Raw genomic sequence first — 13,817 nt, forward strand, 5'->3', positions numbered from 1 at the left:
GCTCAGGTTCATCTCACAGTGGGTTTAGTGGGTGAGAAACACACCCCCTAGGGTTATTTCCCCAAGTCCAAAATGCATAATTGGAATAGACATACTTAGCAATTATCAGACCCCCCACTTTGGCTCCCAAATAATAGTTTGTGTTTTTTTTAAGCATCTATTTTCTTAGAGGATAATAAGAAAACTCACATGGCGATAGGGGTGATAAGCTAACACTCTCCATGTATAAATAACCTATGTAAATTAAAATAAGATTCCTAAAGTTGTAGTTCATTAACCTGTCCATTCATGACATAATTAGAATCTATCCTGTTGTATCAGGTCGTAGAATGCTTTTGAGATGCCTAGTCTTGCTCCAGAAGATATGCTTTGAAATGTCACAGGCATTTGTGAGGAACATCTGGATTTTATTTCCTTAGCCTGAAAAATATGTGTATTTCTCCAACCTGAACTCTTACATCCTTAGGATCTTTTAAATCTCTCTGTTCAAACATTCTAATCCTTAAGAAAAAAATAAAATTAAGCTGTGTACACAAGAGATTTAAATTTATATATTAAACTGAAGGCATCCGTAGTTTGAAAAATACACTTTTAAGAAATTATATTGTCATTAAGGCACTCAAATAGACTAAAAAGGTTATAGTTTTTCTCCTAGAGATCAAACCAGTTTAAAAGTTATTTTATTCCTGTTTTTTATGTTGTTCTTAAACTTGGCTTACAAATGTTAAGTTGATCCTCTTGAGACTCACAGTTCTGTTTACTATGAATGTAAGAGATTTTCTCAAATGTGTGAGATTTGTATGCTCCACACTTGCACATTTAAAATCCTTTCTTCTATTTCATCCTGTTCCTTAAAAGAGTTGATATAGTGTCTTCTATGATTTATAACAACAAAAAGATGTTCTAAAGATAAAACTGCCTATATTCTTACACTGAGATGAGAATTTTCCAGTGTTTTCAACAAGGAATTTAATCTTACTTTTAAAAGCATTCTTCATCCTTTGTATGAAGACTTGAAAACAAATTCTGGTCACATGTTGCAATTATCAAACCCACTCCCAGATCATTTCTTGGCCCGTATGTTTGACCACAGGCAAGATCTGAAAGGGCACAGTAACTCAAGACTCCTCGCTTTTGGCCCGATGTCCATTTTCACTGGAGCATCTTGCTTTCTTCAAGTAGGTTTGTCTCTACTTTTGACTCCTTAAAGCAATGTCGTTCAGCCGTGATCCATGATTGTACCCTAAGGAGTCTTTCTAGACTTTCTTCCCCCATGGTGCTCCTTACCATGAAATTTCAGTACCACTAGTATATACCTGCTTATGTGCCGCATGTAGATATGTGCTTTTATATATAAACTTTTGTGTTTTGGTTTTTTTTTACTTTCTCTTCCTAAGAACCAATTTTTACCCTCCTGGGGGTTATATCACCTATTTTGAGAATGCATGCCTTAGAGAAGCCCTTCTGGCATATGGATTAAGACATAAATATATTTTTGGATCTTAGGAGGTTTGGAGGAGGTTTCTTCATTTGTTTCATAACAAACATACCTGACTTTCTGGGTATCGTTTATGTGTCATTCTCAGCTCTCTGGAACTTAATTCAACACATAGCTTAAGAAGAAAAAACAGTCAAAATAGATGTCTCAAAGCCTGAGCACAGAACTGATTTTTGTCAACTCAGTGGAGACCTTTGTGGACAGCTGCTTTGAGTCTGTTTCTTCTTATCTTAGGCATAAGGCTTACCTGTTGGTTATGTCTCTACCCAACTCAGAAGCTATGATTTACCAAGAAGTTAGGTGCTTTGGCTGCGCTATGCAGGCATTCAGACATGACCAAGAAGTGATCATTGACAGTGGTGTTAGAGGAAAATTAAGAAGAGGAGGAGTTTGGGACCATTTATTGCAGGAGCAAAGTAGCCCAATACCTCCATAGTCTTTGAAAATATCACATTATCACACAATATAATTTTGATGCCATAAAGAATTCTTCTGGCAGCTCTCAGCAAACATTAAGCACCAACAATGTACCAGGGACTGTAGGTAAAATGATGAGCAAGTCCAAGAAGGACTATTTTATTAGATTTTTCCCCAGGGCTTTAGTTTTCATGGAGCAGGATTCTGTTAAGATGAAGGTTGGTACCTAAAGGAGTCAGCTTCAGTCATCTAGAAGATTAACCCATGGACCCACTGCTTGTACATCAGTACGTGTACTTGAAAGAAATGTATGCCTTCGTAATACCCATCTTTTAAGGCAAATAGCATTTCACTGGGTTCGATAAAGCTTTTCGACATAATTCATGTGAGGATCCTTTGTCATTTCCTTGTTCTTTCCTCTTCTCTGAGACCACAGACTTCTCAAACACTAGGACTGCCTTTTTCTTACTAAGCTTTCCTGGAGAAGAGGAAAGGGGCAGCTTCCCCATTCCCCTGAACTTCTGTATCTGAAACGACCCACCACTGAAGCTTTCGTTCAGCAACAACTGGCGTTGGCCACCGGAAGTCTTTACCCTTCGCGTGCTCCTCCAGATTGCATGATTGGACTCGTAGGTGTCAAAAGTCAGACTGTTTTTCCTAGCACATCATTCACAGTTCTGTGCACATCTGAATGTAATTTGATGACGGTTGTATATATACCGTTTAGCATTTGTATGGCAGAGTTTGACATGTCTGTTTAATAAGAAAGAAAAAAAAACTTTCTCCTCTCTCTTCATCACAGTGTTGTTTCATCTATAAACTATTTTAACCTGGTTTCTTCCATTTTTTTGTTCTACCTTTCTAACCCAGTACATGTACAGGTTGTGAAGACAGTAGATCCATTGGTGGGGCCAGAATATTCTTATCTAAACTAGATGGTAAAGAATTCACCACGTTATCTTTCTTTAGGCAACCAAGAGTCGAATGTGGTTTTGTTTGTGGGGAGAGGCAGACATTTGAAATGGGATCACGTGCTTTCTAGGTCTAAATTGGCTCCAGAATTAAGTTTCTGGACTCCACTGCACATATCTACCAGCTGTGCCCGTTGCCTTTCTAGAACAGTCATTCAGGTTGCTAAGGACAATCTTGAAAGTATACTTGCGCTATACCAGAGAATGTCAGGATTTCTGTGGCTTAGATACCGTTTCACTTATTCTAGTGAATAATACATGTTTTCGTAAAGCTTGTTCTCAAATACTGATTAATGACCCGCATAAGGGCTGCATATCTACTGTCAACATGTCCACCCTGTTTCACAGATCACCGCAGTGGGCAGAACCTAGTGCCTTGAGATCATGCAGGAGTAATGAGGAAATGCTGCTCCTGTGGATTTTATTACTCTTACAACCTGAACAGTTGATGACTATCTTGAGTGTGTGCAGTATATTCTCTCAAAGGGTAAACAGGTTTAATACCAATGCATTCCTAAAAGGTTGACTTATATCTTTGCCTGCCTCTAGGGTGAGTAGAAGATAATTATTAACAGAAACATTTCTTTTTCATTACCCAGGGGTTACACTAGTCGTTGATGTTAATCAGTTTTTGGAGAAGGAGAAGCAAAGTGATATTTTGTCTGTTTTGAAGCCTGCCGTTGGTAATACAAATGAAGTACTCCCTGAATGTGCTGACAGGTACCATGATGCCCTGGCAAAAGCAAAAGAGCAAAAATCTAGAAGTGGTAAGCGTCTTCATTGTTTAGCACAAATTAAATAGAACTTTGAATATGATGGCTTTTGTGGTATTGTGTTATCTTAGTCTTGAGACAAATAATCACTTTCAAATGAATATTTCTGAATGTTTGTCATCTCTGGCAAGGAAATTTTTTAGTGTTTCTTTTCCTTTTTTGTCTTTTGGAAATCTGTGATTAACTTGGTGGCTGTGGTGGGTGCCATATACTTGAGAAAATATAGTATTAAAAGGAGATTTTGCTTCCTATCAGTTTTGCCATTGAGCCATCCTTCTAGTGGTACAAACTGATTTTTACACTAATATATCTCTCCATCCTTTTTGAAACAAATGATATTGTACATTTACTAATGTACATTAATACATTATTAAGTAGAAGTAAAGAGTAATCTTGAAAGTATAAAATGAAATGCAGCAAATTGGTCTCTATTAACCTTGGCATATACTTATGCCTATTCAATCCATGAAATGTTAGCTCTGGAAACTGTTTTAGACCATGAGTTTAGGACTCATTTTTCAGATTTAGAAAATCACATTGATGGTATTTTGGACAGAGGGAGAAAATGACAAGCCCAGTGAGACTAGTTCTTGGCAGAGAGAGCCCATCGTCTCTTGAGTGTGATAGATTTTTCCTGAGCGCTCACTGTGTCCCACTGTCGACGATTAAGGTGTCTCCTGACTCAGGCTGGTGTTTATTTGTACCACATGTACATAGTACTTCTCATCTTTAGAAAATTGCTTTGACAATATATAGCCTTAGAAATAGAACTTAAGGGAAAAGAAAACAAAACTTTTTTTAATTCACTGGAAGTCTGTCCAGAACTACCCTATGTACTTATAATTAGCCTGATGTATTTCTAACTTGGGAATTCTACCCTCTGATTCTGAACATTTTCTGATAATGAAATGGGAATAGGGCTACTGGCCATCCACTCTTACTTGCTGTCTGATCACCCTTGAGCCTCTCTCTGCTCCCTTTACATCTCTTCACCGGTTACTATAGTGCCCCTACCTCATCGTTTATGAGGAAAGACTTGCACAACTGTATTTATGCAAGGGGTGATTTTCTTAGAGATGACTCATCATAATTTCAAATCCTTGGCCCAAACTTAGTTTTATCTTCTCTTCCCTAAGCTTGCCTACTCCTTTTCCCAACTGCCATGTTCTGATCAGCAGAGAAAAAAAAAAATGTCCCCAGATAGCCAATTTAGAAACCTAGGAAATACCTTAGATTCATTTTTTCTGGAAAAAAAAGGAGTTGGGACTTTTTAGAGATTATACTGAAGCCATAGATGGATTTGAGGCATATGCCATCTTAATATTAAGTCTTCTGATCCGTGTACCATGGTATGTCTTTGCTTTTAATTAGGTCTTTAATTCTTTCAACAATATTTTGTAGTATTCAGTGTACAGAGCTTGCATTACTTTATTTGAATTTATTCCTACCATATTTTATTATTTTTGATGTCATTGTAAATATTTTCTTAATTTCATTTTGGGGTTGTTTGTTGCTAACATATAGAAATACAATTAATTTTTTTATTGAGATATAATTCACATACCATAGAATTTACTCTTTTAAAGTGTGCAATTCAGAAGTTTTTATTATACTCCCAGACTTGTATAGCTACCACCACTAGTTAATTCCAGAATATTTTTCTTATAATAAATGGAGCCCATTACCCATTAGCCATTGCTCCCCACCCCCAACTCTCAGCCCCAGACAATCACTAATATACTTTCTGTCTCTCTAATTTTTCCTATTCTGGACATTTCATATAAACGAAATCATACGGTGTCTGACTTTATGTAGCATAATGTCTTCAAAGTTCGTTCATGTTGTAGCATGTATCAGCTCCTCATTTCTCTTATGGCTGATAATATTCTGTTGTATGAATATGCCACATTTGTTTATTCATTCATCAGTGGATAGAATTTGGATTTTTTCCTCCAGTTTTGGCTATCCTAAGTAATACTTATGTGAACATTTGTATGCAAGCTTTTATGTGGACATATTTTCATAAAATTTATTTTTGATGTTGATTTTGTATCCTGAAACTTTTATTCTAATAGCTTTTAAGATTCCTCAGGCTGCCACCTATTTTTATAAATAAAGTTTTATTGCAGTCCAGCCACACTCATCAATTTGTATGCTATTGTCTCTGGCTGCCTTCATGATACAGTAAGAGTCAAGAAGTTGTATGAAAGACCTGTAACACACAAGATGGAAATTACTCTCTGGCCCTTTATAGAAAAAGATTACCAACCTCTGTTCTCAGAGGAAGAGGAGAAGCTTTCTAGGGAATTAAAGACTAACTTTCATTTTCAACAGAGCTGTGAACATTGTTTGGGGGTGTGAACAGGATGATTTATTCTTAACTCTTTCACCTCTGGTTCTAGGCTGTCTGTTTTTCCCCAGACTAAAGTGTTCACTCTTGCATAGATCACTTAGCCTTAGAGCTCAGTTTAGGTCTTATATAGGTATGATTTTGTCTGGAAGGCATCTAGAAAACATGTTTCCATATAGAATGCACATCACCTCTTAACTCACTGGACTCTTTCTCTGTTGTGCTTCCTTAACAAACCAACTATGTGCATGCATGCTAAGTCGCTTCAGTCATGTCTGACTCATTGCGACCCTGTGGACTATAGCCCACCAGGCTTCTCTGTCCATGGGATTCTCCAGGCAAGAATACTGGAGTGCGTTTACATGCCCTCCTTCAGGGGATCTTCCCAACCCAGGGGTCAAACCCATTTCTCTTACATCTCCTGCATTGTCAGGCAGGTTCTTGACCACTCGTGCCACCTGGGAAGCCCCAACAAACCAGCTCTACTTCTTAGGAAAAATCCTTGAACCCTGTTCTGGCGATGTCCTCCTCAGCCTTTGACCTGACTCTAAACTCAGACTTGATATGAAAATGATAGAATTCTCCTTTTCTATTATTCACTGACATCCCAACCAAATAAAGCTTTACAGTGCCAATGTGATTCACTTTTAACCAACTAAGAACTTTTTACTTCTCAGTTCTTATGAAAATAAAAGATATCTATTTCTCCCATTTTTATTTGATTTCCATCCTTCCCACTGAGAGAGTTGCCTTAAAAAGTGTTCAATCTTCTGAAAACATTTGTGAATCTGATAACTGTTGGTGATTGAAAATATATAATGATTACTTGTGATCATCCATATTTGACTGTACAATATATTTTCTAGTAAACCAGCATTTCTAAACAGATAATAGTTGTCTGATTGGCCATTTGAAGAGCTATGTATCGCTCTGTGGATCTGGGCATCCACAGAACAGTTGACAGGCATTAAAAAACCAATTGAAGAATCAACACACTTTAAAGGGCCTTAAAGTTATCTTTGCTTAGTTATTTGAATCCATTTAAATATTCTTTGAGGAAGTTCACTAGGACTATGATTTACCTATAAAGGCAATTAGTCTAGTGCTCACTTGACAGCAGTTGGCTTAGTTTGGTCTGAAATTTTTATTTTTATTGTTTTTAGCTCTCTGGTCTGAGACAAGAATCGTAACCATTCAACAAAATTAAAAGATTGCTAAATCTATTTTGTTGATTGCAAATAGATTGCATTATTCTTGACCAGTTTAAGCCATGACTGCCATAGATGTTTGTTTTTTTTTTTTCCTAGTATTCTCTCCCTGAGAAAATTAAGTCCATTCAACATTTTTTTCCTCCTGGTTTTGTGTGGTTTTGTAGAACAAGATGAGTCAGAGGAATCAGGAATTTTCCTTTTCCCTTCTTAGTGACCTCAGTGGTTATGTATGCCGTTTTGTGCTTTGAATAAAGTCGTCTGCAAAGACGAGTCACTTCTGCTTTGGTTTAAGGCAAATCATTAAATAATGGGTCCTCCTTAAATAGTGGCTCACAGCCCTTGTAGGCCACTCCTTTTCAAAGAAGTTGCTGGAAGACATTCTAAACAAAGAGGATTCTTTGGTCTCCCCGTCTACTTGTGGTGCTATTCACATCTACCTGGTGTTTCTCTCCTTGTTTACTTTTCTTTCTTGCTGGCCATGTGTGACTCCTTTAACCCTCATGAGAAATTGGACATGCAGAGCTAACATTAGATGTCACTCTCCTTTTACTTTGGCTTAGTAGGGAGCTGCCATTGAATACACAGAATTCATTCCATTTTAATGACTCATTGCTAATGATTTTAACTTAGATTATCTGAATGCCTGGTGGAAAACATCCTTGTTCAATTATTTTACTTACTGAAGAAACTACGTTAATGTTAAAAGTTTCCACGTTCCTCTCTAGAATTTAACAAACCTTTTTCTTTAGTGTCTACTGAAGGTTCATGGCTTAAACTCACCCTGCAGGAGAAATATGATTACTACTACAATATTGATTCACAAGAGAGTTCCTGGGTCACACCTGAACCCTGCTTGCTTAAAGAATCTTGGCTCATGGGAAAAGAAATTGAGGTAGGAGTCTGCTGTTGGATGGGAAAATGTACTATATAAAGATAAGTGTGATTGCTTTTCTGTTTTAGAATCAAGGAATTGATGGGAAGAACTGATTTATTTGAAGGCTGGCTATGGAGTCAGGTCTTCATGAACTGCAGCTAGGTGTGGCTGTATGGTTACTGATTTCTAGAATGTCTTCTGCCTGTCAGAGCAGCGGGCAGATTATATAGGATGGCAGATTATCCTAAGAAATCAATCTTCAGGTTTTCCTTGACACCAGAGCTCAGTTAGTGGTAATTCCTTGGTTGTCAATATTCCAGATGTCTTATTTCCTTCCCCCTACCTCAACCTATAACAGGGAGCAATATTCTTGAAGGAGTGTTCACCAAGATTGCTTTGGACTTGAGACCAAAAGTTGGCCCCAGAAGATGTGAAACTTGCTCTGTGATCCAGGCATTTGTAGTGTGTTTAAAAGAAAACACTTCTAATAATTGAATTCCATCTTGAAAAAATTAGAACTCACACATATAGATCTCATAGAACTGTTCACATTCACCAGCAAGAAAGATACTGCAAGATAACAATATTGTGGACAGACTCTCCAGTAGAGTAACTTACTAAAACTCAGAGAAAAAGCTGTAACTTGAGGTTGACAATGCCACAGAAATCCTGAATGACAAGAAGATAGTGAAAAATGTATTCATTTACTCATTTCAAATGTGTAATGTCCCACTTTTTACAGGAAAATGGCATGTGGCAGTGAACTCTTAATGCTACTTTGTTGAAAAATGAAATTATGGCCAATATTTAAAAACTATGTGCTATCGTTTAAAGGATATGTCAAACCGTGAAGAAGCAACATTGAAAGGTTAAAACTTAAGAGACAAAAATTGCTCATATGGCATCCAAAGATGCCCTACGTATAACTTTGTGAAGTTATACCTGATTCCAGCATCAAGGTTAATAGAAAGTGGAGGATCTATGCTGTTAAAAAAAAATATTCTAGTCAGTCTGAAATTACTGAATTTACTCTAGGCTGTACGTATGTCTTCTTGTGAAAGTATTTATGCATCTTTTGTATGATTTCACTCTTAATTGTTTAAATTCACCATCTGTGAAGTCCATTCACATGGATGGTTAAGAGGCATCTGCCATAGAAATGAGTCCAGTCTTTGCTCGCATTTCTCAAAGAACGTGAAAGTAACCCAGTTCATCATCCGCATGAAGACTTCTCCCAGTCCCCCTTCTTCCTTGCTTTCTCATTCATCTAGGTTTCCCTGTCTGCCCGAAAGAGTGCTTCTCTTTCCTCTCCCAGCCCCTTTTCGTCTGCTCCAAGTCCTTTATTTTCTCCCAAATTTATTTTGAGTTTTCCCCTACTCCTTGCAGGTATCTGCCTCCTCTGGCCCGGGCAAGAAAAGCCAGAGGCTTCATGGGCATTGCCGTCTTTCCCCCAGGAGAGGGAGGAGGTGATGCCAACACTTATGTAATCATTCTTGTCTCTCTTACGCTCTGGGGAGCCCAGGCCTTAGGCTTGGTCCCTGCCAATATCATCCGTACATCTCCACCTCCAAATCCTGAGACCATTCAACCGCATTCTCATCTCCACCCAGATTTCAGAGGATTCTAAAACCATGTCGCTAGAAAGAAGCTGAGCCAGCCCACCCCTTGACTCTGGTCAAATCTGTTTTTACACTGAGCCAGAAAGAGCTGTCCAGATCACTTTCTGAAAGATAGAATTCCCAGAAGCTGTTCTCTGTGCTCTTCTCACTTGATGTGTGAAGTGTAATCATAAGAAATATCTCTTACCAGGACATTGTTGAGGATATCACTGCAGATTACATCCGTGAGAAGATATGGTTTGCTAGCGAAGACATGCTCCAGCGCTTCCAAGCCACAACCTCAGGACCCCTCATTAGGAAAGAGTATGAAGCTAGGAAAGCATTTTTGTATGAACAGGAAAAGCATGTGGTCAAAATACAGGTATGTGAGTCATCTCCCACTTGTAACAGACAGCTGTCATATCCCATGAAAATGTTTTATTTAATCATAGGACCGTCAACTACCTGCATTCTAATAAACAAATCTGACCGAAGATCGTGTCCTTAATCAGTGCCCCTGAGTCTACACTGTTGAATGCTCCACGATGGGAAGGATGTTGAATGACTTTTCACCTGGTGTCTTCTGGAACATATTCAGGATGCTGTGAATAGTCAATCAGGGGAATACCTGAGACCTGAGTTGAAATCCTGTTTCTCTAAAGAAACTAGATACCCTTCTGTCACCTACTGTCTAACCTCGTGTGCTTTCAAATTGGTTTTTTAGTGGTTAGTGGATATTGAGTGGCATCTGAGTTTTTATGCTCTAAAAAACAGAAAAGTGAAGTGAAAGTGTTACTCGCTCAGTCGTATCCAACTCTTTGCAACCCCATGAATTGGGGCCCACTAGGCTCTCTGTCCATGGGATTCTCCAAGCAAGAATACTGGAGTGGGTAGCCTTCTCCAGGGGATCTTCGTGACCCAGGGATTGAACCTGGGTCTCCTGCATTTCAGGCAGATTCTTCACTGTCTGAGCCACCAGGGAAGCCCAAAGAACAGAAGAGCTCATGAAACAGATGTAGCATCTCTGAGAGTGTCTTCTCTCTTATATAATCTCTCATTCTTCATTCTGCAAGAAGCATCGTCTTTCCGAAGCCCTTTGTTGTGAGCTCTTCTTAAGCTTGCGTGACTTATCCGAACATTCTGGTTGGCAGGAGGGGAGCTTGCCAGATTTAGATGTTTCTGTTCTGTGTTCCGCTAACATCCTCTTTCAACCGCCACACTGGTTTCTAAAAGACTGTGCATTTGTCCTTTTTTGTGTGTCCGAAGTGATACTGTTTTTGATGGGCAGAGTTTGGTGAGTTTTTGCTTTGGCCACTAACTTACATTTCCTAAATTGAAAGTTTTTAAAAGAGCTTCTCTTTTGTGATCATTGGCATGCTTATCTGCTTCCCCACCTAATTATAATATTGTGCAGGGAAGAAGATGAGTTTTTACAACTTTTGTATTCTTATGGCTTGCAATCAGTAGATGCTCAAATGTCTGAGTTTGCAAGAGCTTAAGATGTTAGAGGGCAGGAAAGATGAATGTTTTAAGAAATTTCTTTTGTAAAGTTAAAATTCAAAGGATTTTTCTAGGTGAACTTGTTTTCCAGTTTATTCTTCTTTTAATAAATGATAGATAAAACACACAGGAAGTGAACAAAATCTTAAATATAGCATCATCTACACTGATGCTAAGACTCTACTTCTGCCCAAAATTTGAAGAGTGTTAACTGGTGTGGCATGATTTGGACCAACCTCAAGCTCTCCAGTCTGCCCACAGCTGTGTTACAGTTAGAAGACGGTCTGAAGAGCCTGCTAGCGTAAAATCTGCCTGATACCAGGCCCCAGGGCTGAAGTCACAAGAGAGCTGGGGAAGAGCAGAAACACTAACTTGGAGGCTTCCCCCCTCACCTCAGTGGGAGCAGCAGTATTGAAGAAGAAGCCATTGCCCTGTGAAGTCACTCCGTGATGACTTGTCCCTGCCTCTTCTGACAGTTTTCTAACAAAGGAGGGCGTGAGGTTTAAAGGCAGACTGTAACCTAGAGAGGAAAACGGGCTGACCTAGAAAACCAAAAGACCGTGAACCAGAGGGGATCACACTCGTCTTGTTTTTTTGCCAAAGTAGCTGATTCACCCTGGATTAGGAGAATGCTGTGAAATCTGAAGGGTTCCCCTCTGTAGAACCGTCTGAACTTCTTTGTTGGCTGAGTCAGCCCCAGACACAGCAGTCTCTTAACAAACTCAGTAGCTCCTCTGCACTGCTACCCCTAGTCTCCTCCTCAAGAACTGGGTTTGGACAGAGGATACATATCATCAGTAGCCAGTCCTCTGTCTCGGGTGCTTAGGGGGTAATTCACATGGTGCTCAAGTAGACAGGGAGCAAGGTCAATGAGACTCGACATAGCCAGATTATTTCTGAATGGTAAGTAAACAGAAGGCTCTGGTAAAATGGCCTACATTTAAGAAGTGAGCCAGAAAAAAAAAAATCTGAAACAAAATTTTATATCAAAAAAAAGAAAAAGAAATATGTTAAAATGTAAATGAAATAAACATTTAGGGGAATTCTTACCCCAGGAGACACACAAAAAATTATACTGAAATTCCTTTTGCTTTTAAGAAACTTAATATGACACATGGATTTAATGAAAGAAGACAACATGATAAAATGAAAAGGCAGCCAATGGCTACAGAGAGGAAGAAAAATAATGACATCCCAGAACATGAATGAATTTATGACTGCAGAATGCAAGACAGCCACTGGAAAGTAAATGAAACGTGGAGAACTTGAGGAAAAAACACACAAAAAGCTGAGGGAAGGAATAAGATGGCCTAAAATATGTTGTCTCATCTGAAATTTCCATTTTATCTCAGGGTTGTGGGCATTAAATGGGATTCCCATTAATGGAAATTAAAATGGGATAATTCATAACAGACTGTGACCAGTATGCCGCTATTAAGGGCTCAACAAGTGTTTGAAATGATGAAGTGATCAAGATGGTGACTCAGAGGACAGGGAATGGGGAACCAACATCCAGTCGGTTGGATGGTCCAGGAAGAGTTCAGAAAAACCGAGTCCGTGAAAAAAGAGTTAGCTACAATTTTTTTTTTTTCCTTAAACTGAAGAAAGCTGAAATGCCACCTTGTAGGAAAACCCATTAAGAGTGACAAACACCAAACTTAGCCCTGAGAATTACTAACTTACTGAACCTCAGGTCAGAGAGTGCCATGAACATCCCAGCAAAGAAAAAGAAACATGCTTCTCTGGAGCGAGAGCAGGTTGTCGGGAGGCGTGTGGGGCTGGAGGGTGAGGTGACACGGTGGGGCAGTCCTCCGTCGCGTCGTTTGAGTGAAATTGACTACCCTTAGGTTGTGGGATTGTACCTTCAAGCAGAGAGGGAAAAAAGATAAATGGCTACCAGGGAGGTCACAGAAGAATATCTGTTTCAGAAGTTGGTAATTTGAATATTACTATCCTATGTGTCCAATTATGAAGCAAGGCAACCAATTTGGCAAGCCAGGTTTTCTGGAGATTGACAATTAGAATCTATAAAACAGCAGTAACTTCTGAGGTCTAAGTATCATGGGACACTCCTCTGTTACAGCTGTGTTGCACAGAAAATTTATTTATGGTAACAAAAACCAAAACCAGAAGATGGCTATTATAGATTTTTACATAAGTTCTCCCACCTTTCAAGGGAGAGAGTGATGGTTTTGTAAATGCCTTCTGTCTCTGTCCATAAAAGGCTGCTTCTAAATGGCCTTAGGGTTTAGAGTTTTGTCTCTGTTTGTATCTTTATACCAATAGCTCCTTCCTCCCAACTTTATACCTATACTTGTTTTCAGTAAAGAGCCTCTAATTAGAAGAGCCTGCAGGCTCTGGGCCTTGCACAATTCTGCTGTTAGCATGGAATAAGAGAAGCCAATCCTGATGAAAACTTACAAGCAAAAAAGAATGTTAAATCTTGACAAATGAAATAGGAAGCATGTGTTATTCTGCTTCTATAGACCAGAACCTCTAAACCCAGCCAAGTTGCCTTGGTTTGGAAAGGTAATGTTCATATATAAATGTAGATCCCAGAAAAATCTACATAATCGTTAAATAGATGAAATATGAAATGAAATCTTTAGGAAAGTACTGTTGGTG

The 13,817-nt window shown here is 38.8% G+C and overlaps 1 protein-coding gene across 3 annotated transcripts in view; it reads left to right on the forward strand.

Annotated features, from left to right (window-relative positions):
* Window positions 1–13,817, forward strand: part of IQGAP2 (IQ motif containing GTPase activating protein 2) — a 305,783-nt gene that overhangs the window by 229,705 nt on the left and 62,261 nt on the right. For all 3 annotated transcript variants that reach the window (XM_055536607.1, XM_055536609.1, XM_055536608.1), the window contains exons 15-17: window positions 3,486–3,653; window positions 7,970–8,112; window positions 9,904–10,074. In XM_055536607.1, the coding sequence (XP_055392582.1) occupies window positions 3,486–3,653; window positions 7,970–8,112; window positions 9,904–10,074 (482 nt within the window). The remainder of the gene's footprint in view (window positions 1–3,485; window positions 3,654–7,969; window positions 8,113–9,903; window positions 10,075–13,817) is intronic.

The sequence above is a fragment of the Bubalus kerabau genome, chromosome 10 (genome assembly GCF_029407905.1).
Source record: "Bubalus kerabau isolate K-KA32 ecotype Philippines breed swamp buffalo chromosome 10, PCC_UOA_SB_1v2, whole genome shotgun sequence".
NCBI lineage: Eukaryota > Metazoa > Chordata > Mammalia > Artiodactyla > Bovidae > Bubalus > Bubalus kerabau.